General features: G+C 42.6%; 1 protein-coding gene and 1 long non-coding RNA gene across 2 annotated transcripts; one reads left to right on the plus strand and one right to left on the minus strand.

Moving 5' to 3' along the window:
* The first annotated feature begins 901 nt into the window (after positions 1–901).
* Positions 902–19,789, plus strand: LOC115368083 (uncharacterized). Its single transcript, XR_003928979.1, has 3 exons — positions 902–912; positions 1,420–1,424; positions 19,717–19,789. It is a non-coding gene; the product is annotated as an uncharacterized LOC115368083 (long non-coding RNA).
* Positions 4,509–27,603, minus strand: LOC115368081 (visinin-like protein 1). The gene is made up of 4 exons (XM_030064064.1): positions 27,462–27,603; positions 6,844–7,019; positions 5,726–5,941; positions 4,509–4,727 (listed from the first exon to the last, which is right to left on the minus strand). The coding sequence occupies exons 2-4, from the start codon at positions 7,003–7,005 to the stop codon at positions 4,530–4,532; spliced, it is 576 nt and encodes a 191-aa protein (XP_029919924.1). The 5' UTR covers positions 7,006–7,019; positions 27,462–27,603; the 3' UTR covers positions 4,509–4,529.
* Between the last annotated feature and the right edge of the window lie 31 nt (positions 27,604–27,634).

The raw sequence follows: 27,634 nt of genomic DNA on the forward strand, positions 1-27,634 counted from the left end.
CTGCTTACACCAGTTTGACTGTGTGTAATTACAACTGTTTTTCAAAGTAGTATCAGGTCTTTTCTTCCTGGTGCAAGGTTACTAACTGCCGGATCTACTCTCTGATTCAAATAGGAAGATAACCAGAATAGAGCCGTTTAATTTACTCAAAAAATGGGTACCAGGAATTGTTGCTTTTTACATCCAGTTTGTTTGCATTTATTTATATTCTATAAGTGTTATTTTTGGGAGCTGTTTTGCTAAACAATGGAACCAAATGAAAAGATAGAAATCCAGTGTTGTGGATTAGCAGCTTAGAGGAGCATGGAGCTATTAATGAGGGTATTTCACCACCATGTGGACTGAAATCATTTTAAGGGAACTACACAATACAACACTGTACCGGCATTCAGTTTTGCTTTAACTCCACTCTGGCATGAGACACTACTATTATTTTCTCAGCCTTCCCTTTCAGTAATACAGGAATGTTTAAAGTCTGAGAGGGCTCAGCTTCTTTGCATGCTTCTTTTGTGTGTTGTCAAGATGTTGCTTGAATCAAACGAGTTCACATGCACTGGAAACTAGAGAATTGTCATTATTTTTCACTGATTTTAAGAAAAACAAGATCTCAAGACTCAATGCTGGATTACAATTACTTGGCAAACAGTCTGCAGTGCATGAATTCCCCTTCGTTGTCCAACAATGGTGGAGCTGTTATCAAGCATGAGATTATACCTCCTACCACTGGGTGGCACTGTGACACAGGACTGCTTTTCACCACTTTGGTAACTGACACCCTCAACTTCTTCATACCTCCAGCTTCTCAACCACTTCCTGGCTTTGAGCCGCTCCCCGCTCTCCACTGGACTGTGAACTCTGCCATTTGGTGGAACCTAACATCGACATGTGAAGGTTACTTGTAGGTCTGCAACAGTAGGCTACGGCGTGACTAAAACGAAACAACACGTCCCATATTGGAGACAGTACATACCGAATACCAGCGGACCACGAAAGCAAGTGTGGATAATACTCAGTGCTTCGGTGTAAGGGTCTACACGTGGATTTTACAAAGTTAAACTAGACTGAGGCATCTCTTGTTACACAAATGATACAAACACGCATACAAAACACGTGAACACTCGCAAAAAATGTCCAGGCATACAACACACACACAGGCACGCATGCGCTCACTGTCTCTCTCTCTCTCTCTCTCTCTGTCTCTCTCTCTCTCTCACACACACACACATTCTTTTTACACAATCAACTGTAGCTGTGTCATCATATGAAAGAAGGTCTAAGCTAGTGGTACATTTACATATACATATTATATACGTGTATATTCATAAATACGATTATTGTCGTATTGTACATGTACATATCGTTTTATCATTACATTATCACACAGAGGAGGCCGGCGTCTGTCATTCCGTAGCTAGGGAGGGAGTGTTTTCATTGGCCGGGTGAGAGGGAGGACACTATCTGCTTTGCCGGCAGGAGACAAGACAAACTGACTGTTCTGCAACCTCTGTGCTCCCGGGACGTCGGAAAGTCGTGCATTCTGACTTCCTACTGGAAAAAAAAAAAAATACACTGGAATGGCCCTTCACGTCGGAATTTCATGTCGGAAACGAGAGCAAGATTCCCCAAATGCCCAGTTTTCGAGATGCATTGTAAAAATCTCACGACAGCTCTGTTTTCAGAATTGCATGACCATAAAGTCAACAAAATGTCGGCGTGGTAAGTGACAATGAATTTAAAGCGAAATTGTTGATTCTGTGCAAACCAGCTAGGGGAATGAGGAATTTACATATTTTACATTGGAAAATTTGTCTCCATTTCTCACACGCTTTTGACCGCTGGAACACAGAGAAATTGTAATAACAACGTACAAGCTGGGAAATTCCCACCGAATTTGAGGCAGGATTACATTTGCCATGGCCAGTTACTGGTTTTGCACTTTCTCTGCATCCCTTCGCCAGCCTTATCATCGTCCAACTACGAAATACACGCACACGCTCGCACACGCACTGATGTAAATACTACCTGAGCTTCCTCCTCAACCTTTTCCTCTTTTTCGCATTGATTTTTAGATCTGAGCCGAGTTCAGCAAAGTTCCTCTCTCTCCACCTATTATCAAAGCGCTTCCTCTCTGACATTTAGAGAGGAGGAAGACAAAAAGGGGGGAGAGTATGACAGTGGGAGAGGAAGAGCAGAGACGGCTATTTCAGCTTTTCATGTGAACCCGCGGTGAATAAATGGAGGCAGGTTTGGCCTTTTGGAGAAATACCAGTGCTTTCATGCAGCCTGTAATTACCGTCTTGATTACCGCCGCTCGCTGTATTGTTCTGGTGGCTCCTGCTGCTGCGGAAATTGGTGGTCTTGGACAAGCAAGCCTACATTTTATATTATACTGTATGTTTTCCCTATTTCTGCTGCTGCATAAAGTGTACAGTTGGTTACAGATCTGAAATCGGTTCAGTCAAGGACACAAAGGAACCCTGAAGTTCATCGAAAAAAAAAAAAAAAAACTTTGCCAAACCCCCGCAGAGCAACTGATAATGCGATAACCTGTCATGTAATAAAATTTAATCTGTACTAACTGCAACAACATGCCCAACTACATAGGTTGTTAAATGCAGTACAAGCTACTAATGAAATACAATCTCAGATGCTGTAATAACGTTACATTATCATTTATTACTTCATGAAGGGTTTAATGTTTTTAGCTCATGATGCAATGATGATAGCGACTACTAATGTAACAACTCATAAGAATGACAAATACAATAATTTGAGGTATTATTGTTAGTCAGTGTTACTACATCATCTTTAAAACATAAAGTCCCTATTAAAATAATAAGCACCAGTGATGGCAGTGTTATTAGTAATGATGTCACACAATTCATCATGCTTATTTTATCCTCAACCTATTTAGAGGTGTTTTTTTTTTTTCTCTCTTTTTTTTTTTTTTTGGCAGTTATTACATCATCAGTTGCTGCAGCCCACCAAGCTGCATTCATGCAAATGTTTCTAAAACGATCATAAAGGAGCCAGAGAACGCATTAAGCCACTGGACAAGGCCCAGATTACATTGTGTAGAGCACACGGCTTGATTATAAGCTCATTACATGGGATTTTAATTAAACAAGTGTAATTGCTTTTGTTGGATATTGATTTTGTTTTTGGTTAGCATTTGGGGAAAAGCTTACGGCAGAGCCAGGTCACTGAGCAGGACATCAGTATGCTTCACCACGCCGAGTGGCAACGGCTGTCAGAGACATTCATCACCTGCCTGCCGCATACTTACAGGATAAAACATGTGGGCTCCATGCTATCATGGTGCTGCATTTATTGGAAAATGTTCTCTCCTCAAGTGCCATAATGGGGATGTGGGATTTGGTTGGGGTACCCTTGTGAATGTACACACACACACACACACACACACACACACACATATACGCATAGATACATGCACAGGGTACAGTTTGATCCTTCTTCTTAACACAACGCTGTATTTTGTTCTGAACCGTGTATGCACAACCATAGAGTGCAAACACACATACACACACAGCATTATTCATCTTTGTCATCCTCTCTGATTCAGGTTGAATATTTGCCCCTCTCTCTGACCATATGCACATAGTTGACAGCTTTCTGGTTAATAATCACTACTTTCTCTATCCATTCCTTGGTGCAAAGCACCACCAAACAATGGATGTGTTCATAAATCGGTGCCCTGAACACCAGGATTTTTCGCTGGCACTGTGTAAAATGCCTAACAGCCCTGTCACAATTCAATTTCGCATATTCAGAGTGCCATTAGGAGAAATGATGTAGTGGTAAAATAAACGTTAAGTTATCTGAGAAGTCAGATGGTCATCAGCATAAAATGAGCAAACACCGACATAACATAAAGTGCAATGTTATGTTGAACTGTAAGGATGCCACATATGCAAAAGGTTGGGTAAAGTGAATTTAGTAAAGTTTGTACCCTCCATTAGATCCATGCTGTGGTTGCTGCTCAACAACCGCACATGAAGGGAAGGTGCAGCCGATTAGCAAATATTTAATACTAGTCAAATCCTTGAAAGCCCACACCCACCCCACGCCGAATATCTCCCACATAATTCACTGCAGCGTTTTAATTCAACACGCTAAGCACAGAGCTTGTCAGCGTAAATGCGTGAATGACACTTTTGCATCTTCCCTCTGTAAATCCTTTTAATATATATATATATATTTTGCTCTGTGCCAATGGAGCTGGAGGGCTTTCCTCTTCATCAGACTGGATTTACAAACACACCCAAGTAGATTCAAATGCTGCGCGGAGTGCACTGCACGGTGGTGTGGCCTGGGAGCAAAGAACGGCATCATCCAGGAATGTAATATGTTGCAAATGTTACCTGCTTTCCTACCTCTCCCCTCCTCCTTCTTTCCTTTCTCCGTTTCCTCTCACCCTCTCTTCCCTCTCTTGTTTCACTCCAGCTATACCCCATCCCTTCCCTGCCCTCCCTCCCTGTCTCCCTCAATCTCTCTCCACCCATCCCTCTCTACTTCTGCATGTCACACTGCAGCAGTAGGACGATGGAGGGGTCGGACTTGGCGGCCTCTTTAAACTCTTCCAGGGTGATCTCATCGTTGTGGTCCTTGTCCATCTTGGAGAAGATCTTGTCCACGCGCTGCTGAGGGGTCAGCCCGTCCTCGTTCATACGCATCATTATCACTGTGCCCACCATCTTGTAGATGGCCTGTGGGGTGAACAACAGAAAAAAAAAATACTGTTTACTCAAAGAAACTGAGAAACATTCCAGTCTCAGCTTTTATTTTGGCACTATTTTTATACAAGATCTCAATTTTGGCATAGGTGTGTGTCAACATCAAACCAGAATGCTTGCCGGATCCTTAAATACACCTCAACCTAATCCTAATCCTAGCCTTAACCAGTCCCTCCAGGGGTCCATGGAATAAAACGTGAAATTCTGTGGTAATTCTGCAGCTTAATGTAATATTCTCTGAACATTAGGAAAACAGCTAAAAAATGACCAATTTTTAAGAAAACAGATCTGTTCATCAGTCAAATGCAAAATTTCTTTTAAGTAGTGTATTATTATTATTATCATTATTATTATTATTAGTTGTGTAGATAAAAACATGTCAAGGAATATTCTTTCTGTGTGCTTCTTTGAAAATGGCCTTATTACATTGTAACAAACAGTAAAACGTTCATAACATAATTTTCATCTTTAAAAGAGCCTGACTAACAGTTTGTGCTCATGATCCACTAATAGGCTGACATTTATAAATTAAATTTGCTCCAGAAAACTGTCTTGAACTATTCATGGTCTATTAAATGAGATTGTCTCAACCACAGAGATGTTTCCTTCATAATTTGGATTGACTGATGTTTGAAGAATGAAAGAAATGTTCCATGAGACGGGGGATCTGCTGCACTAACACCCTAGTGATATCTAGTGGCAGTTTTGACAAATGTGAAATTTGCATTCTCCACAGAGAATGCGGGTTGGCTTTATTTCCATAGTAAATTCCACAAACGTGGAAATTGTGGAATCATGGAGGGTCTTCTTAATCCTCAAACCAAATCCTAACCCTTGTAGAAATGAGGACCAGAAAAATTATCACATTTTTCTTTTCTTATGAGGGCATTTGGTCTTTTTGAGGACTGAAGTCCATGAACAGACAAACACACACAGCAGCCCACTCCCGCTCCCTCCTCACAAACACACACCTCGATGATCTCCAGCATCTCCATGCGTGTGATCTTTCCATCCCCATCCAGGTCGTACATGTTGAAGGCCCAGTTGAGTTTCTGCTCGAAGCTGCCCCTGGAGGTGATGGACAGGGCACAGATGAACTCCCTGAAGTCGATGGTCCCATCGCCATTCTTGTCAAATGTCCGGAAGGCATGCTGGGCGAACTTCGAGGCATCGCCGTACGGGAAGAACTAGGATGGGGGGAGGAAAGGAGGTCAGGTGGCACAAGTGAAAAAGGCCTGTTGTTGTAAAACCTTTCGCATCAGGGGACTCGGGCCTGAATCACAGCGCACGTTTGAGTGTGAACACTGTGTACCGAACATGGGCACAGATCTGCATACTGTGCCCGAGTCCACTTGGAATAGGTGGTCTCAAGGACAGCCCAGTGTACCTGGGCACAGTCTGCATCATGTGTGAACGCTGCTGTAACACACACAGAAGTGGATCGCCCCCTCTCTTCAATCACTCTCAAACTTGCTCAAGCACTGCTGCACTGTCTCCCTCTCTCTCCGAGTGTGTAGACACGCAAGGGTACTCACATTACATTTCACATTACATTTCACTTTTGCTAATGTGAAAGCTGAGCGAAGGGGGGGGCAATCATACTCAGGCACGGTGCAAAGCAATTGCACCTATGATGACACCATAAATGATGTGTCTTCTCCCTGTCTTTGGAGAGCTCCCTCTCTTTAAAGTTGTTAAAAGGAAGAAGATGGCTGATATATGATATTGATTTTGATATCAACAACTGATGGCAGGTGGTTGATGACCTGCCTTATGCTGTTTGCATGAAACTCTGTATCAACAGCTTTTGAGTCTTGTATATAATGTTGTCTTTTTAGGGGAGGTGCATTTCACTCTTCACTCACAATTTTATTATTGCTTTATTATTACTCTGAAGAAACACACAGCAAGAAGTACATGTTTTACTGCAAGCAAAGTAGACCCATGAGTGTACAACCCATAAAAAACATTAATTATCCATCTGTAACCTGCACCCCTTGATACTGCAAAACCAATTGTCCCTAAAACCACCAGTTCCCCGCCTCTCCTCCCATTCCTCATCCTGTCCCGTCCTCCTCCCCTTTCTCACCTTCACATAGAGCTGCTGAAACTCCTCCAGATTGAGGATGCCAGAGGGACAGTCTTTGAGGAAGCCCTTGTACCACTGCTTGAGCTCTGCCTCGTTAAATTCGGTGCTCTTGGTCAGGTCGTCCAGGACCTCCGGGGCCAGCTTGCTGTTGTGTTTCCCCATGACGCTTCACCTCTCTGGGGGGAAGGACAGGGAAAGAGACAGGAAGAGTACGCAGGTGAGGAGGTGAACGCAGCACAAACAACAGTAACAACAGCGGTAATAATGTCTCTCGGTTGTTGCAGCAGCCAAAGTCTCTGATGATGCAGACAAACACGGAACTACTTGCACACATAATTACGCACACATAAATACATTGCACTTGCGTGGCTGTGTGTCTGAATGCATACAAATGTATACACACACATACAATGCAAAAAATGTACTTCTTAATTCATTTTTTAGGGCTTTTGTCCACTGCACAAGTGTGCCGTAGTGCACCTGTGCTGTTACAGTGCAGGTTTTTCCATTATATTTTGTTCATGGTTCATTATAGTTCAGGTGCAGTAAAGTGTGCTGATACAGCGCCCTTAAGTGTCTGATATCAGCACACTTCTGAAAGATACTGGCAGGACTGTCATCCTCAGGGTTAGTGGGCTGGAAAAAAAAGCCATTTCACTCTCCAAAATGGAGAGTCAGAAAAAGTTGTAAAAAAGAGGCCAAAGGTAAATAATGGAAGCCAAGAACAAAACTCTACAAGAATAATAGTTATGTTCGTCTTTAGGATGAGAAACAAATGACGGGTACTATAGGAGCCAAAAAGGAAACAGGTAAATCACTGCAACATCAGCGTACATGCATACATATCGATATCTATATATCTAGATAGATAGATATAGATACAGGTACACAAACACACACACACACAGAGAACACGAAGAGGGTTCCATATGCGCAAAACTGCCATAGAAAACCAAAGCATACCAATATCAATACTGTGGCTGTGCGTTCCATAGGGCAGGTTAGGCAAATGCTATAAGCACCATCATGCCAGAAGGCGCCAGGGAGTGAGTTTTTGTTTTTTGTTTTTTTTCCCATTCCATTCGAAAAAAGTAGACAAGCGTCGCGGTCCCTTACTTTCATTTAAAAAAGATTTCTATTAAAATGACAGAGGTTTTGCCAATGAAGCGAGACACACACTTGCTTCCATTGCAGTTTAAGACATTTAACAGAACAATTGTTATATGTTAATATGTTTAAATGAGACAGGCTGAAAAAAGTATTGAGATAAATACTGGCAACATTTCTTGAAAGAAGATTTGCATCAGAAAGAGGTGGAAACATCTCAGTCTTTTCCTTTACAGCAGGGGGGGTAAAGATTGTCAGACTCAGCAGTGCAGAAATAACTTGTTGAGATGTATGTTTTCCACAGTGGGCAAGGTATGAACAATACAGGGAAACGTGCTACTTTGCATGTTCAGCTGGGAGAATCATCCAGAGCACAGTTTGTGTTCAAACTCTGAATACTGTCTCCACTTTTGGAATGACTGAAATCATCCCACCTCCATTATCGCCTTGTGTGCATGAAGCCCCTAAAAGCATCATTGATATTTTGGCCATAAAATGGCTCGTTACTCCGGCTGAGCTACTTGTAACCCCACCACACATTCACATGGCTCAGGACTGCTGTGCTGCTTTCATGACGCCATCTCTGACTCATAGCCTTGGCTAACAGCTTTCGCACTCTGACACGAGGACAAAGACGACTCAACCCAGCCAAACAGCCACAAACCCTTTCTCTAAATTGTGGATAGAGGACGGGGTGGTTTAAAAGCTCAGTTATCATCCTGCCCTGTTTTATGGCAAGTGAGTCATGTAGTCAGAGGCGACTAAACTGAGAGAATCATCCAGAGCAGCTGTTTCATGTTAGGCAGCCTTGTCCAAACTGCACAAATATTTTGGGCCTATTATTTCCATGTCAAGTTTGAGGCACTAAACAGTTGAGGAAAGACACTGGGAGGAATAATAAGGAGTATCAGCAGGACAGAGTTCATTCCAGCATTACGGGGCCAACAGGTATCTTGAAAAGGTCACCAGAGATCATTTCAAGTTGAAGCAGAAAATGAATGTTTTTCTTTGTACAGAATTTAATTACCCCAGTGGGCCAGTGGGCATCTATTTGACCACATGGAACAAAAGACAAAAAGGAAAGGTACCCAATGTGAGAAAGTTTCAAATGCTTCATTTGAGTAGAAATTTAACAGCACTGTGCATGAAGCAGATGAGCCCGTCATTTGGCTGTACGTCAGAGAGCAAATACAAAAGCAGGAGCGATGGCAAAGTGAACGGCCGCACAACATCATAAGTGCTCCATTTGTCATCTGGGTGTACAGCCAAATGTTGTGTTTGTTTGTCTGTCACGGTTTAAACATCTTAAATCTTCAATTTCTGCAGTGAAGTGGCTATCGCTTTTTGTAAGGTTGTTTTTTTTTTTTTTTTTTTCGTCTGGGCAAAATGTTCCATTTCCTCAAAAGTTGGTATTTAGATGTGCAGTGACACGAACAACACAAGCGAATAAATTCAGAAGTGAGTCATGAAGAGCCCAGATGAGCCACAAGAACTGACACAGAAAAAGGCTATTTTTGATGTCTCTGTTCATCTGTTGGCATATATTCTTGTTGTACATAAACTTGTTGCGCTTCAAAAGGTGGGAGTGTGGCGTCTTGCAATTTGTCACCATCTGCACGGAGACAAAGTGCAAGAAGTCTCTCCCACGCTACAGGGGAAAACTTCCCGTTCTCCGTTGTCTTTATAGTGTTTGACTGTCTTTTTGCCATTTGGTGTATTAAAAAGACAGAAAAAATGGCCAATTGTTTACGTGTGGCAGACCTTCTTCTCCTACAAAGTCAAGAATCAAGTTTTTTATAAGATTCCAAACAGCACAGGGCAGGGTTGCCAGGTCTGTGAGACAAAAGCAGCCAAACAGCAACTCAAAACCAGCCCAAAACCCGCCTAACCTGGTATAAAAAGGGCCCAAAAATCAGCCCAATACCAGAACTCAAAATATGCCCACAAAAATCCATATATGTTGCTTTTAAAGTCCAACAGCATTGCTATAATTGCAAAATGCACTATAATATCTATAAAATAACACCATAAACATTGAAGGCAATTTCCCGAAACAGTTCTTTCACCTATTTAATTTACAGTATATCAGAACTTAAAATATAATATGGGATACCTTTCTTCAGCTGACAGGCACTGGGCACGAGTGGTGCTGATGATGTGATTGGTCATGTGCTGAGTGGCCTCACACAGCATTGGCATATTATTTGTCTGTGGAGCATGTGACATATGTGGGTAGTTTATATGCTGATCTGGCCCGGAGTCAGTTTGACAGGATTTCGGTATAAACATCGGTCATTCAAAATATGAATCTTTATTCATGTCTGCCCAAGCCCAACCCGCGGACAAAATTTGTTACCCGCGGCAACACTTAAAAAGTGGCCCAATTTGGCGGAAAAAACGTGGACTTGGCAACCCTGGCACAGGGTCTTTAAGAGAAACCGGCCCTGATGCTCAGTGTGTTCATGTGTGCAGCAGCATTGTGCCACTGCTAAGTCACATATCCAGTTGTCAGTTTTAGCCAAGATAACAGTAACTTTACTGCTGTGAGCTAAATCATTTTTAAAGTATAAAACCTTTATTGTGGTGGAATGCGGATCAAGGTTATTGTCATTCATGGAATAATGAAAACACACCAAAACACAGTTTAACGTTAGCTTGTCCTGGTGATAATTAACATTATCAACAGATCATCAACTGTATGGGGCTCTATTGTGGCCATAAACATATTTTCTCCTCCCTGTTGTGATATGTCAGCAATAATCCTGGAGAATACTGAACTGTAATTCCAACAGGCTACATCGGTTTCAGTTTCTTTTCTTTCGCTCGCCGTGAGACCGACAATTTTGAGCTTTTCTAAATCCTTCTTCCTCTCTAGTGGACGAGGGATGCTGAATAATCCTTAGACATGCTGAAACTAGCGAGCTGCAGGTATTTCGACGGGTGTTAAACAAAGCTGTGTTGACTGGCACCGGTTCCCTATTCCGGTTGGCATCGCTTTCCGACACGCCGATGACACACACACTCCTCCGCAGGGTTAACTCCTGGAGGATGGATGGAGGCAGCAGGTAAGGGCAGCAGTCTGGGGCTGCGTTACATAAAGCGGCTCATGCTGTGGCACCAACGAACGCAGCGCCGTTTTCCCCTGCGAGGGAGAAGGTCACTTTGCAGGGAGCGCCACTAAACAGAGGTGTGTATTAGATTCATAAATCTCTCTCTCACGCCCTCCAATCTGTCTGACTCTCTGTGTCATATTAGCGAGCCAGACACAGTCGGAGTGAGAGTTTAACTATCTCTAAATGATTGACAGTCCCCGTGTCACCTCGGATACCTCTGTAAATCACTGACTCATCACCAAATTTGCACACACACACCACAAGCACACTAACTTGCGCCATCCACAAGTGTTGCATTCATTTTAGCTTGTATTCTCCCATCGCACACAAACTTCCCGGGGTCGAAAGGTCGTTTCTTAGCTCCGACGAGGCCGGATGAGATTTTACTCCTCCGTTAGGGAAGCAAATGTAGCAGATAATAGAGTTTCCTGTGGAAGAGAGCAGCAGGCGAGACTATCCCGACGCACAAACAGATTCAAAACTCATCCTGTCTGAAAGAATAAAAATAAGCATTGCTCACACGGGCAAAACACACACAGACTCATTCTAATTGTTTCTAGGTCGGCTGATGTTTACCACCCAGGTCCTCAGGTCCCTGCCAGCTCATCCTGCCGACGCTGAAATCGGTTGTAGTGGAGAATTCATTTGTAGTGGAGGTTACCTGAAGAAGACCTTTGGTGTTCCTTTTGCCTGGATTAGGCTGCTTTTCATAGCCAATAAGTCACATCACTGGGGGAATAAATGAGATGCATTCAGGAGTACAGCACGGGGATTAACTGGCTTCAATGCCATTTTCTCATTTTGGCTACCTTAGAGAAAAGTGATGCTTATCTGCGTGAGCGTACATGTGCGTATATGTGTGTGTGTTTGTGCACATACAACTCCAACTATAGGGTATGTGTGTGTTTGAATGATGGATGTGCTAGTTCTGTTTCTGAAGGTGAGCATAACTTCACAGGAATGTATGCAGCAAACATCAGCAAGCTGTATACTGTCTTTGTTCCTCCCCGATATTTCACTCCATGCAGGCTTGTTCAAAGGCTTATATGGGATTGCTTCATGTGTTTCAATGCACTGATTGCATTGGCATGGAGGGGTGTAAATGTACGCAACAGATGTCTATGTATTCATATGTAAGAATGGATTTATAGATGTGTATTGATCCATGTGTATGTGCAGATGCCTGCATCAGTGTTTGTTGATTTGATTCGCTACTGAGAGCATTTATGTACATGCTTATAATCTGTTAAAATAATAATAATAATAAAAAAAAAGTCAGAATAAATGTAAGGAACACCCCTGCTGGCCACTGTTTGATTGACAGGTGGGGAAAAATCAGGCATTCATGGGTGACTGTTTCAAGACGCTGCTGACCCACCTGATGAATATGTTTCAGTGAAAGTTTAAACACCACATTATATATGACATACTGTTTAAGAGACCTTTTCACCTTGATTTTTTTCTGGCAGAAACACTAAGTCCTTATGTTTTTTTGGCATGGAAATTTGACAGTATTTAACAACAGGACATCTCTTCTATCATCATCTTTAATCCAAAAATATCAGTGTCTGCCTTCGAAAGCCCGTATCAGCCTAGGAGTAAATCATCAACCCCCTGAAGACAAACAGGTTTATCTGCTGTAATACCAGTCCAGCCCACTGCCACTGGTGCCCGTAGGAATAGCTTCATTCCCTGAGTGCTGTAATTTCCCTCAAACACTCAGCACTGTCGCCGCTCTCTGGATGCTGCCAAAGGGATCGATTGGCCCGGCAACACCGCGTTGCCTGGGACGATGACGTCTTTGACAGTCCGTTCACGTCAACACATGCAGCACAGGCTCGAGCACACACATTCAGATACACGCACACACTCGCAAACATATACACACACACACACAAACATGCCAGCCTCGACCAGGGACAACCAGGACAGATTAGTTCCACCACAGAACACACAATCTCTCCCTCTCTCTCCCTCACACACACACACACACACACACATTCACACAGAGACACTGACCTGCAAAAGCTAATAATAAAAAAGTGACAAAGAGAGGGGAAAGGACATTGCAAGAAGGGATGGAGTGGAAGAAAGAGAGGAGGGATGACTCAATCAGGATTCACACCTCAGAGGGAAAAGACGGACAGACAGGGAGAGAGAGGAGGGGAGAGGAAGATGAAGACGGAAGGACGAAGCAAGATGGGAAGCGGCAGGCAGATAAGCAGAGCTTGTAGAAAATTGGACCAGCAGGCGCTCAATAGCAGAAGACGTGTATCTTATTCAGTCTGAAGGGGCATTAATGCATGTTCATTCCAGCTGTCAGGCCAATAGTAAACACAAAAGTCTGGTCTGAGTCGTACAAGCGTGGAAGACGGTCTTTATGTCAGTTTGTGTTAGTCCACCAACACACAGCAAATAGACGAGTAGTTTCATATCACTTTTATTTTGCTCCCTAGAAGTTCAGAAGTAGCACAGTGACAGAATGTATAAGGATGACTACACACCATTAGGTAATTCTGTGCCAGGTCACATATGATTAGAAAAATCTTTCAGGTTGGGCTCCTTGGGGAAAAAAATGCAGTTGGTGGTGTAATTCAGGGTTGTTATTTTTTCATGTTCTGGGCCCCAAGTTGACTCTCATTAAGCCTGGGTGAGATAAAAACATAATGTTAAAATAATCACTCATACATATTTTTGTGCTATAGCGATGTCTAGAGAATTGCCCCTTGGAAACCTCAGGAAATTCTTTCAAATGGGGAAAGGCAATTCCCAAATTAGCCAAAAATTACTCAAACAGAAAAAACAATATTTTCAGAAAATTATAAATTTAGCACATTATTAGCAGCCATATTTATAATTATTGATATGATATATTTAAAAGTCAAATCAGTGATGCTGGATGCGGGTCAGATTTTTTTGTATTTAAATGCCTCTGAAAGGCGTCTGAGCACACTCGTGTAGTATTTAAATTACTATTCTTCATTTTTTCGTTTTGCTGAGGACCCCCTGGAAGCCCCTCAGGGACCCCAGGGGTCCCCCCACTCCACTTTGAGAACCGCTGGTTTCACTGAAATGAGGGAGTAGACCTTGATATAAGAAACTATGGGTGTAGTGGATCAAATTGTAATGATTAAATTGTTGCAGTGCTATAATTTACAGCACTGGATTTTATCCAGCAAGTGAACCAGTTGCTCTAAGGTGAATAATTCCCATAATATATGCCGATATTGTTTATGAATACTCAAACCTGTTGTCAAGGTGCTAGTAAGAGGTCTCTTTTACTTTTTAGTGTGTACACACAACTTTGAAGAATTATTTCAAACCTGTACAGAAGCATTGTTAACTATCACATGAAAGCCATAATACTACAAGACGTTGTCTAGGTGATTATGGATACTTTGGTGATGCCAGCAGCACTACTGTCATAATCATAGCCACAGTACAGAGCAGTATTATTATTATAGTGACATCTGAATAATAAATTCAGTGCATAATGCCTGGCTTGGGCACATATGCCCTGACAGCTCCTAATTTAACCTCTCATTTTAACCCATAGCCCTGATGCCAGAGATCTGACACAAAATGGACAGTGGTGGCTATTATACTGCTTCACCGGACCCACTTGTCAACACTCTGCAGAGCCTGGGAACGGCTACAGGGGAAAACGATTCATTTTTTCAGGCCGTGATTTTCTACATTAAAGGCAAAAGTTGGTATCGCTTGTTATGAGACAGACCTCATTCTCTGTGCCCCCGCTTCAATTATTTTGCACAAACAAATTAATCAACAAGTTCCCACAATTTAATAGACTGTGTGGACATTTACAAAGCATTATTGTTAGCAAAAAACAATTTACAAGGATATTAAAAGCTGAGGGACTATTCCGTTATCAGTCTCAGAGGAGCTGTTGCTGTTGGTGTGGTTGTGCTGATACTATATTGTTACACATTTTATATCTATCTGCACCATTCTTATGCAGCTTGAGCGCACATTTTATGTATGCATGCACATCTCCATGTCTCATACTTTGCTACTACAAAACGCAACTTTCCCCAAAGGACAGCCATTTTACCAAGCTACAGTGAAGGAAAAAGACAAAAAGCGCTCAGCCGACTCTTTCATTATTAGGAGGCTTAGGGACTCTGGTTTTCGCTGAATGTAGCCCAGAGGGGAACCGTGTCGGTGTCACTGGAACTGAACATGATTAGCTGGCAAAAGCTGTAATTGAGTTGGAAAAAGAACAGAAAAAATGGGAAGCGAGGCCTCTCATACGGCAGGCATTTTCTGTATGTGTGTATGTGTGCATGCATATGTTTGTGTGCGTCAATGTGTGCACACGTGTTTGTGGCCGCACCGACAACGGCCTTTGCAAGAGTGGAAAAAGTACAATGGGCCATAGCAGCGATAGGGGAACAATCAATAGGGTACCAGTCCAATACCGGCCTGCCAAGTGTGTGTGTGTGTGTGTGTGTGTGTGTGAGAGAGAGAGAGAGAGGGAGAGAGAGAGAGAGAGAGAGAGTGAGAAAGCGGGATCTAATGCCTCTATTGTGGGAGCACTTATTGAGCAGTCGGAGTGCTTATTGAGGTGTGGATGATAAACCAGCCGGCTATAGTCATGGTGTTCATGGTGTTCAATCTGGAATAATCAGTTACCCTGACAACAGTTCCCCTGTTTACTGGCAAATGGCTATGGCACAGGGATTGTTGCTTTTGGCCGATCAAAATAGTCCCAGTGTCACCAAACAAATCGCATTTCCTGGCCGAAGCATGCAGCTAGCTGGGTTTGGCCACTGGCATGCAGATGTATAGGGTTGATACTGGCTCTGTTTTGAAAGCCAGATATTGGCCAAACATGTCATCCATCTGATAAGATTAATGTGATGCAGTTTGTCTGATAAATACATAAATATAGAGTAGAATCCTAAAAATGCTCCAAGCATATGCCTCCACTCCCCACCGTATCTTTGTCAGTGAAGCTGCTGTGTGCTAATACCGTCACCAACATCACGGTTACACGCTTCCAGAGTGTGGGAACAACGGTTAATAAAGTGAAATAAATACAGAGGAGAACAAGAAAAAGCTCATCTCTCAAGGCTTTGGGAGTTTTATGGTACATTTTACATACTGTACCATATTATATTTGAATTTTATGGTAATCGAATTCATAGCTTGAGAGTTTGAAGTTTTAAAGAGCTGTACTGTATTTTGAAACAGTCAATAAAATTCAGCAAATAGTGCAGCTCTCTGTTTCGCTACTTTATATTCATGTAATAAATACACAAATGTTAATTAGATAGTCATCTGCAAAAAGAATAATAATGGCTGTAATAATCATATGTTTTGATCAATTCAGCCTGGACAGATGTGATTACTATAAGCAGTTTCCACCGTACCACCGTATTGATAAGAACCCTAACTATCACTTCAAAGATGAAAAACAGTTTTCAGCCACTGGTAGCACCACTGAACAAATTGGGTCTCCATATAATAACAAAAATACACATGTACACATGGTTTTCAAGCACATGCTGGCTAGCACGCTACACAAATGACAGCAATCTAATGCACACTACTGTGTGGAGAGGGAGCATCCCAGCTTCCTCTCTGCCCGCTCAGTAATCACGTCAGCAGAAGAAAGAGACACAACTGAGTTTGAAAACCTGATCAGAATACTGAGTGGAGGAAACTGATGGATAAAAGGAGGCGCCGCTTGAAATGCATTTTCTCTGACACTGGAGAAGCTTCAGATCAGTGCATGAAAGTGAAATTAGAGACAGCACTGACAACATGAGATTCAGATTTAAACACTGTAGCTTTGCAAACAGACATTAAGACCTGATGACATTTTTGATGGTAATAAATGTAGTCAACACAGCCATTGTGGTCTCACAACATCTTCCACGAGAGAAGTTATTAATGTACAAGTGAAATTACTATTCACATGGAAAACTCCATTGTTCATTGTTGACTTGTATTAATTCTAATGAGACATTTTTATTGCTTGGCATACAGGCATGCATGATGTTGTTAGTAGTAGCTGTCGCAGCAGAAATGTTTTTATTAGTATTGTTTTTTATTGGCATTTCTGCTTTATTTGACAGACAAAGTGGAGAGGGACAGTAAGGAGCAGGCAGAGAGAGAGAGATGTGGCATAGAGTAAATGACCTGGGTGGATTGGAATCAACAAGGATTAAGTCTTGGTGGGATGTGCTCCGGATATCCTGTAATAGTGGGTTTCAGTGGAGGTTTTTAGCCTCTGATGCTCTGGACGCTGCTTCAGAAGAAATAAAGTGCTGGGAAAAACCCTCACTGGAAATGTTTTTATTTATTTAATAGTCGAATTTAAATCCACAAAATACTGGCACAAACTATTGGCTCTCAGCAGCTTCAGCTCAGACATATAAGTATTGACCTTCAAAAGTCAGTCAAACCCCAGAGCCCTCAGTGAGAGCCCTGTGAAGATGGACTGTGAATTCAGACATGGATGGCGCGCATGTAGATACACTCACCGCGTACTTGAAGAACACATTGATATTGAAGTATTGTATCCTATCGGAATAATTTCAATTATTCCATCTCTCTCTCTCTCTTTCTCCAGTGAGCGGGGCAGCAAGGATGCATCGCTATAGAAACAGAGCTCACCTCAGTGCGGTTCAAACTCTAATTTAAGACTAGGCAGCATGTAGAGCCTGGGGAGAAACACAAGGGACAGAGCGGCCTGTGTGCCACAGTGTGTGTGTGTGTTTGTGTCCTTATGACTCAGTCTCTCTGTGGATGAACAGCTAACCTTTATCTCCCATATCTCCAAAACATAATTTATTTATTATTTATTGCCACAATTGCTACACATTTATGATGGCTAGGTGACTCATGTCTTAGCACTGCCCTAAGTGCTGGCCACCGCTCCTGTCTGTGCCCTGTCGGACCCATACAGTCTTGTTAAATCTTGCTGATAATATGCCAGTGACACCTTTAACCACACAGGCAGAAGAGGAAGGATGCCAGTGTGCACAAGTATAAACACACACACACACACACACACACACTCAAATGCACAAACATGCATGTGTGCGCCTTCCTGTATTACATAAGCCTGGTTGTGAGATGTTTGGCTCTAAGGCTCAGGTGTTTCAGTGCTAGGTAAAAACAGTTCCCAGAACAAATATACCCATGTCCTGCGCACACACACACTCATACACACGCACACACACACACACACACAGTGGAGTGTGTTTATTGTGTAGCGTGTGTGAGAAGGAACAGGGGAAATGGAGCAGAAATGCCTAAAGCACTTAGCCCTGCTCTTGCACTGAAAACTATCTTCTCATATCCTTTGCAACATAAACATTTTATGATAAACTCCAAGAGAATGTCGTCTGAAGCCAAACAAGTAGTGACATTTTGCATTTTATCGTGGTAGCAGGTGCAGCTTTTTAACATCAATAAGTTATCAGTACATTAAATTTGAGGCATTAGTGTAATTACTATAAATTAATGAGACCATCATTAATAAGACAGTCTAGCGGGTGCTATCTTTGGATATATCTGGATTGCTTTACAACACAGAGCAGGAAAAGTGTTGTTCAGGATTTTTTTTTTTTTTTTTTTTTTTTTTTTGCTGTTTTTGAGATTCCTGCAATGGAGGATGGTCGAGTGACTGAAAGTCCAAAGAAATAGTCACTTCAAACATGTTCCTCTAAGTAATGTCACACTGCAAATGAGGAATGCCTTATTACGTAAGACTTTCTTGTTATTTTCCCAAGATCGAATTAGGTTTAACTGTTTTCGTCTGTCTTAAAGTAATTCATTTCTGTGTTTGTGTCAGTCTTTAATCAGTTTTGAGTTCCCTTTGCCTCAGTAAAGTCTCTATCTGTTGGGTTTTACCTGCTTAGCCTGATCCCTTTGTTTCAGCCTGACCTTGGATTCTGCCTGCTGATTTTGATTGAGAGCGCATTTGATTATTGTTACATCTACCACCCATATTACCTGTGCATTTGGGTTCTGCCTTGTCACAGCAAAACTAAGCTGTAATGTGAGCGTACCGAATCAAAGTTAGGCCTGATTTGTTTAGCAATTTCATTCTAAGGAGTGGCAATACCTGATACAAGCGAGCACCACCTGACCATCGCTATACAACAAAACCAATCGCAAGCCACTTCATCACTGGCTGTCAACACTACTCTCAGCCTTATTCCTTTTTCCCACCACGGAGGCCTCACTAACCAGTGTTAGGATGGTCAAGGGTTTTTGACGCAGTGTTCCCATCTGACCACTTGAAAGCAGCCATTGTTATCTCTCTGTTCTCTGACAAAGCACTTGCCTGGGATACTGCTTTGTGGGGACAGCAGTGCCAGTTTCCCCTCTGCTCTAACCCCCAGCTCGCCACCCAAGAGATGAGCAGGAGATTTCAGTGAAGATTTTGAAGACTGTCAAATCTTCTCCAGGGGCCTTGCAGTGTGGCTGACAATGCCAGCAAGTTGTACTAAAAGCTGAGTTCTATTAGCGAGAGAGAAGGTATTTCTTCAGCAACAACAATGGAAAAGATGAAAGTATATCTAAATGTTTACCTTTCATTTGTTAGATTATACCTTAATGTCAGTGAACTCCATAGGGTGCACCTGTGTAGTGTAGGCTACCGTGAGGGGACTGCGAGGCAAGCAAAGCAGATGTAAACTGCACATTTCTGCACGTGTATATTGTGCTTGCTCAACAGATGTTTTGATAAATTGCCAGTGTTGCCTGCCCTCCTCCAACTTCACAAGGGCATTTGGGATATCAAGTACAAACCGTCCATCAGCCAGTTTAGAAATTACATGATTGGATGCCACATGAAATAGCAGAGTCACATAAACAATATAAACAACCAACCAACTTTTCAGATTTCACCCAAGTCAGTAAGGGTGATTACATTTCAGGTAAATACTTTTCAAAACAAAATTCAATTTCCCACAAATGCCATGTGCTTTGTGTTTTCTTCTTTGTGTCTCTCTGTGATGTCCCCACCACTCTCGCCGCCGTGTCCAAGCAGGGGAAAAGGTGCATGACCCGGCTGAATTCGGCATTTGAAAAGAGTGCAGATTACACTTAACTGGTGCACTGCCAGCGGATTTGGTGTTCAAAAAGAGCACATCCAGATAAAGAATGTAAACACACGACATCAGACATAATTGCCTGATGCCTGCAGCTTCATCATTAGGGGGAATGGTTCCGAGTCTGAAAGTGTCAGCTATGTTACAATGAATTAACGTTACATAAATACTGATAGCAGCACTGTTTGTCCAGGAGTTTAGCAATATTTCAATACTGGCCAATCAGGAATCAATACCAATTTCATACCAGCGCTGAATAATCACCCCTATTGTGGAGAACCATTGCAATAAGGAAGCTCTCTTTTCCACTTTCCTGCACAGCTTAACTAAGTCCATGAAAGATGAGATCACTTCAACAGCACCATCCAAGCACCCAGATGCCCTCATCACTGCCTTCAAGATTCCTTGGATATTGATAACCAGCTGCAGGAAACAGGGAGAGAGAGAAGATCTTTTACCAACTCAGATGCGAGACTCGCTGACTAGACGGAGGCATCCCAATTCATCTTCTGTTCTCCCAATTCCACCAGTTGCCAGCCAAGAGAAACCTATGCAGCTTGGCAGAACTCAGCTGTCTCAGTGAGGTTGTCAGAAGAATTAAGAAGAAATACCAAAGAGAACAAATGCTGTCTGTATTGTCTGGGCATTTCAGAAATTGTTGTTCTGAGCAGAAAACGCATGATGCATGTATATCCTGTTATGGGAGGGCTGTGATGAGCCAGATCATCACCCCTGAATCTGCCAGTTCTACAGTCCTGTTGTCTTCCTCCATCTCCTGAAGTACTCTTTTGATGACTTGGGAGCTGCAGGTAAATTGACCAGCCATGCAGCTAAATTTAGTGCGCTCATCTTAGCAAAGTCTTCAATAAAAAGACTTTGCTCTTCTGCCTCACCATTTCTATTCTATGATTGTTCCATTGATCTGTAACTTGGCACCTGCCCTCCTCAAAAGGGGAATCTTCACTCTTGCTGCTTCAGGGACAGAACAACCTCTACATCAAGCCAGAAAACTGTTATTTCCCAAGGCAGCAAAAAATCAGACATCTGACACCTAGGATGCCAAGCAACTCAACTGCCACGAGGAACTGTAGGCAATAATCGTTGATATGTTTGATTTCATCCTCTTACCATCCCAGGGCCATGAACCAGAGACGTGACACCCTCTTCATGGTGCAATTTAAGAGGACTGGTCCGGAGAATCATCTTTTTTTTTGCCTAGCACAATCTAGCCTTCAGTCCAGCAGTGGGGACATTTTTGACTAGGCATCCAGGGGTTATTTGGGCTCTAGAATTTCACAGGCAAAGATTTTAGTGATCTACAATGTAGAGGTGTATGTGATCCATTGTTGCTACTTGTTCCACTTGTGCCCAGGATAAAAATCTCAGGTCTTATCCCCCAAGGCAGCCTTACCCACTGCATATTCCCACCCATCCCAAATTGAAGAGATTTACATACAGGGCATACTACCACATCACAGACCAGCTCTGTTAGGTCCGCCACTGTGACCCCCAACCCACTCTCCCTTTGGCTTGAGAAAACTTCTGAAGTTAAGGCCCAGCTGAGACCTGTCCTGTCTTCATGGTCTCACTTTGGACACTGTGTCTTCGCATATCTCCCATATCAAGCCAATACCATCCAGTCCCTTGTCTCCTGCAAGCAAGCCTCTAGTCCTCTGTTGTCTGCCAGAAAGCCACCTCCTGCTCCCTGCCAGATTGATGGCCGGCCAACCTACACAATTTGGCAGATTCTGGACAGTTGTTGGGTGAGATATGGTGTCCAGTACTTAGCTGACTGGAAGGGGTGCAGTCCTGAAGAATATTCTTGGGCTTCAGTCTGGGACAGCCTGGATGAGGAAGGAATTCTATCACACAGCAAGCTGATACTCCTGAGGAGTGCTGTCTGTCAGCATCACTACTGTAGTTTTCCCAAGTTTGAATTGGGTCTGATTATTTTTATCTGGGTCAGTGGTAATCAATTGAATGTCTTGGCAATGTCTCTGCTTCTTGAGTTTCACCTGCTTAACCTGTTGCTGCCGGTCTGTTTTAGACTCTTGCCAGTCGGACCTTCTACTCTGCCCGCTGACTCCAGTGAAGTATTGCATTCTCCCAGAATGGGTGTGCCTCTGGGCTTCCCAGCATGCTTGCGGATGGAATTTTATTGCAGATAGTTACACAAGTATGCAAGTGGTACTAACAGCATGCTGTTATGTTTCCTTGTTAGTGTTTGTGCGTATTATCATTTCTGCTTTTGTACTTTGTGTTTTACTGACTTCTGTGTGTTGTTGTTCTAGTTACCATCGTGACTGTGAGTGCCAGCTGGACAGTTAACCTCCCTCGCTGAAAGTGCACTGAATGTGAATTTTGTTTGTCTGTGTAATTAATAATGACTGACACTTAATAAAGACTGCTCAGATGGGTTCTGTCTTCTGAGTCCTTAAGGCTGAAATTCACAAGCTGGCCACAGCATGTTTGAATTTTGTTAAATTTGCCTCCCATGTTGTGTGTGTATTTGGATTCATCATCATGGTCGAAGTGAAGTATGTTGCTTGTCTATTTGTTGTTTAGAAATGCTTGCTTTGCTTGCTGTGTCTTGACAACAATGCAAATGAGGATGACCTCAGTCTTTCTCGAGAACAAATAAAGGTTTGGATTGAGTCTGACAGTAATACACTGATGTTTAAACATTCTAAAAATAGCAACTTCTATTGAAGCACATTTCCCCCCAGGGACCCAAATATGGGAAGACTTATTGTTGCTTTTGATTTAGCACTTAAATGTATGTGCAGTGTATGTTTGAGAGCGAACCATGAATTGGAATAATTTTTCTTAGATAGATTCTCTCCTTAGACCCATCCTAATATTAACTGTGCCTTTGGGTCTGGGAGCCCCTCAGCCCCACTTTGAGAATCTTACAGAATTGGCCAAACTTCATTTTCTTTTCTTTTCTTTTTTTTTTTTTTATGGTGGTATTCTCCACCCCTGGAGGACCTCTACAGTACCCACTGCCTCAGGAAGGCACAGCATATATTCGGGGACCCAACCCACCCTGGAAATGTACTGTTTGAACTGCTGCCCTCTGGCCGACGCTTCAGGGCCTTAAAAGCAAGAACAAACAGACTGAGAAACAGTTTTTATGCAAGAGCCATAGCCGCACTAAATGCTGTTGGACTGTGAACACAAGTGCAATATAATATAACGTGCAATATTTTTACAATTTTTTTTTTTTTTTTTTTTTTAATTTATTTTATTTATTCTTGTGTCTTCTTGTGTGTCTTCTTTTAAAATGTTCTTGTGAGTTTTTCTTTTCTATAACTTTTTAAATGGCACTAGGGAGGACTGCACCTTTCAATTTCGTTGTGCTTGTTGCAATGACAATAAAGACATTCCATTCCATTCCATTCTGTAAGCCAAGCCACTGGAAGATATTCTATTAATGGTGGAAACTGATAACTGTGGGTTTTCCTTAGTTATTAAGCAGTGATGCAAAGCTCCCTCCCTCAGTCAATATTCCTTTGTTGTTGCTCAACCACTAAAAACCAATTCACGAGTGAAGTGGAGCTGCTTGAGAGTCTCTCTCTCTCTCTCTCTCTCTCTCTCTCTCTCTCTCTCTGTGTGTGTGTGTGTGTGTGTGTATGCGCGCGTGTGCATCTTCCAACACACGTCTTTATATTCTAACATCTGTGTCCCTGTGTAATAAAGCATGTGACAAGAATGAATCAATCAATCAGTCAGGAGACATGCTGCCCCCCCCTTCACACATGCTGAGCCAGTGATGCACGGGACGGACACAAGCTACACCTGGGCACAGGCTTTTGTTGAGACACAAAATGGAGGTGATATAAAGAAAGGATACACAGAAGGACAGGTACACAATGTGGAACGTGGTTGGCCAGTCAAAACGCTGTCCATCCATAGCAGTTAATAGAGAAAGGAGAAAGAAACGGAGGGGAAAGACAAACAAACACATGAACACGCACAGGCGGGGCACTGTACCATGACGAGCTGTTCCATACTGACATGTATTGTACTGTACAGAATATGGATCAATAGGTCTTTCCAGAGAGGAGGAAGCCACAGTAATCATGTGTTTTCCCACCCAGTGATCTGTGTAACTCAAGTCAATTAGCTGTTACATGTAACTGTACTTAATTTTCCACCTCTAATGGTACATGGTGTGGAACTAAGATTGTTTCACTTCATGCAAATAACAAACCAACAGCTTTACGGACAGCAATTTTTAGGGGAAAACTGTCCCATTGTTCAACTTACCTGTTGAGTGAGGACAGGATGGACCCTGCTAATCATTTGTCCCATGCTGTTGCTGTGCATGTTACGTGACTATCAATACAGAAAGTAGTAATACACACCTCCTCATTACCCTACCAATGTGATTTTGTTTCATGAAAAACAGTTTTTCATGGCCAGTACAAAACAAGCAAGAAGCTGACTGCAGGTATTCAAAGTGGCCTTGTAATCTACAGCTTTGAAAATAATTCTAAGACAATAATTTTTTTGTTTGTTTGTTTGTTTGTTTTTTTGGCTTTTTTATTTAGTTTTGCCCCATTAGCTACTGGCCTCTTCAATGCTGCTGCTTCCATGCATGAGTAGGATGGTCATTGCAAATGCATGTTGTGTGGCTGAGCTACTAATATGATCTACTAAATTACAAGAAATTAATGTAAAGGTCCAGCCAAAATATGGAATCTTGGGTTTTAATGCTTCATAGACGTGTGATGCAGCTTTGGTTAACACTGCAACCAGCAGCTACAGAAAAATTTTCAAAATGTTTTCTCTAACTTTGAAGCTACTAAATGGGACGTTAAAGAGAAAACCAGAGTTCATAGGGTTAAAATGATATAACGTTGTCTCAGGCATTACCAGGCGGGTAAAAATAAATGATTTGCCTCTTCTAAACTTTGTAGCTTCAGACTAACACACAGATGCAATCAGAGTGTCTCACACCACCCACACTGGGTCAGAATAAAGTGATCCAGCATCCAACTTGGTTGCAGTGTGAAATCTCTGACACACTATGCTAATTTGATTATATTTTGCATCAATTTTATCAATCTCCTGGCCAAAACTGAGGTGGTACAATATAACATTTTCTCTCTTTTGAGATAATGCAGGTTGCCCACTATCACTCAGAGTATAGTTTATGATCTTGGTGTCCTCACTCTCATCATGTAATAGGTAACTGACTAATGGGACAATCTTCCAAATCCCTGCTTTGCAGCTTTAAAGCCCCGATAATATTAGAGGGAGATTCAGTCATGTGACAACGTCACCAGAAATATTCTGGAAGAGAAGATGATACTGAATACACCCCTAATTGTGACACGAGTAGCCACTTCATGGGATGCTGAGATCCACTTGAGACAGACCTATTCTTGATAAGTATACACTCTCTGTCAGTCGAGTGTATAAAAGTGGGATGCAGTGCAAGTAGAGCAACAGCCCAGCCACAACAAGTCAAACCAAAACTACAATATAACCGCTGCAACACGTTATTTTATCCCTGTGGAAATCGCTGTCACCACTGTAGTAGAATATCTGTTGATTTGTTTTCAGAGATATATGAAGCTAGTATTTCTCCCGCCTAAGAAACAGTAGAGAAACAGTACCCTTCAGCTCTGAGACCAATGATAAACTAATGACCTACTCCTGTTCAGTCAAAAGGCTGGCAGCCAAATGGACACAGAACCAAACTGAGCTGTCACGGTCACCGACTGTCTGCCATGGCTGCACCCAGCACATGTGTATGTGTGTGTGCCTCTGTTTATGTGACAGTGTGCATTTGTGTGTTTTGATTGAATCTGAGTGTTTTTCCCCTAGATCAATTATCACGGACCACTGCATCACCTACAAACACAATCAATGAGCGCTACTGTACATCACGTTTAGACAGTCATTTAGTCGTATAGAGAGCAAGGTAGGCACATGGACACATAAACACACACACACGAGTCCACTTCTGTGATGCAAATTGCTCATCTGACCGGACATGGTGAAAAGTACTCAAAAGAAGGCCATCGATAATGAACAGCTCTCCCATGCAGAATATACACTGTACATATAGAGGCCGGACCTATTGATTGTATAGATCCTGCTGTCATCCACAGAACTGGACAGAACTAAAGCACTTGTTCAACCTGCTGTGGGTGTCTGTCTCTCTGTCTCTCTGTCTCTCTTTATTCACACAGGTCAACCTGAAAAGACTTTGAAGGTGAAACCGTGAGATTTGCAGCTACAGCGTGTCAAAAAAACGCCTTAGGAAAACATGCCACCACGATTGATGTATAAGCACTTATGTAGTTTTCCGCAGATTGAACAATATGAGGGGAAACAGAGGAAACAGGAAGGGCTTCAGCCTGCACTGGCATGCGTTCAAGAATGCACTGCAAATGAGCACGGACACACATGCATATGTAGATGTGTGCAAACAAACATAGCTGCTCATTTGATTAACACGCTTAAACAGTATGTGCTTTGCATAAGCAAACAGACAAGTGCAGCACACAACTGGAGTCTATTTTCAGTGCTGCCACACACAGGTAGCCCTATTTTGCTGAAGCATTAATTGCTCCCAGAGCATGAAGAACATCCAAACACCGACTTTCCTGAGCTTATTTTCAGATGCTCGCTGTAGCCCTGTGTAAATACTGACAGTGTGGTCACATGTTCAATCCACACTGAAGACATAAAGAGCATTCGCTAAAAATGACTCACTGGTACCCCACACATGCCAGCACACCACCAGAGCGCATATGTGTGATTTGCTGCCACCATGGCAAATGCTGTCTCAGAAGTGCTTTTATTTTTTTCATTTGGAAAGGGAGAGATGAAGCCAGAGGGTCCCAGGTTTAACCGTTTCTAATGCCGTGCGCCCTATTGAAGTGTCCTTGAGCAAAACACTGAACCCTCTGCAGGCTCACTCACTGGGAGCTCTGGATGCAGCTGAGTGCCTACATGCATCAGGGCATTTCCCCAAACTGAGAGCTTGACTTGCCTCCTGTGTAGGTCAGCAGAGGAGCGTGGCACCAACACTGCCGGGGCTAGTGGTTTATTTCCCACTGGGGGCCACCACTTGGGGCCATGCTAAAAAAGATGCACCCAGCGTACTGATGGCCACTTTGGATCCAAGTGTCTACTAGGAAACAGCGTTCACACCCTCCTATCTGCCACTGTCATAGCTGCTCCCTCATGACAATACAAGGTAAACGAGTGCACACCTGACACTGTTTCACCAGCATTTACACATTAACGTCATTATTTGGTTTGGCAAGAGCAAAACATGCCCTCTACTTACCCTGAAATGTTTGGAGGCAGAATAAGATCCTTCCGGCTGCAAAAGAAAAGCCACTGCTTTGCTTTGCGGATATTCTCAAGGCAAACTGTCGCTCCGAAACAGTTTGTCCCTCATGTAAGAATTGGCTTCGTGTTAACTCTCACCTTTTCTCTCTCTCTGGGAGAAGATGAATG

This window comes from Myripristis murdjan, chromosome 11 (genome assembly GCF_902150065.1).
Source record: "Myripristis murdjan chromosome 11, fMyrMur1.1, whole genome shotgun sequence".
Lineage (NCBI taxonomy): Eukaryota > Metazoa > Chordata > Actinopteri > Holocentriformes > Holocentridae > Myripristis > Myripristis murdjan.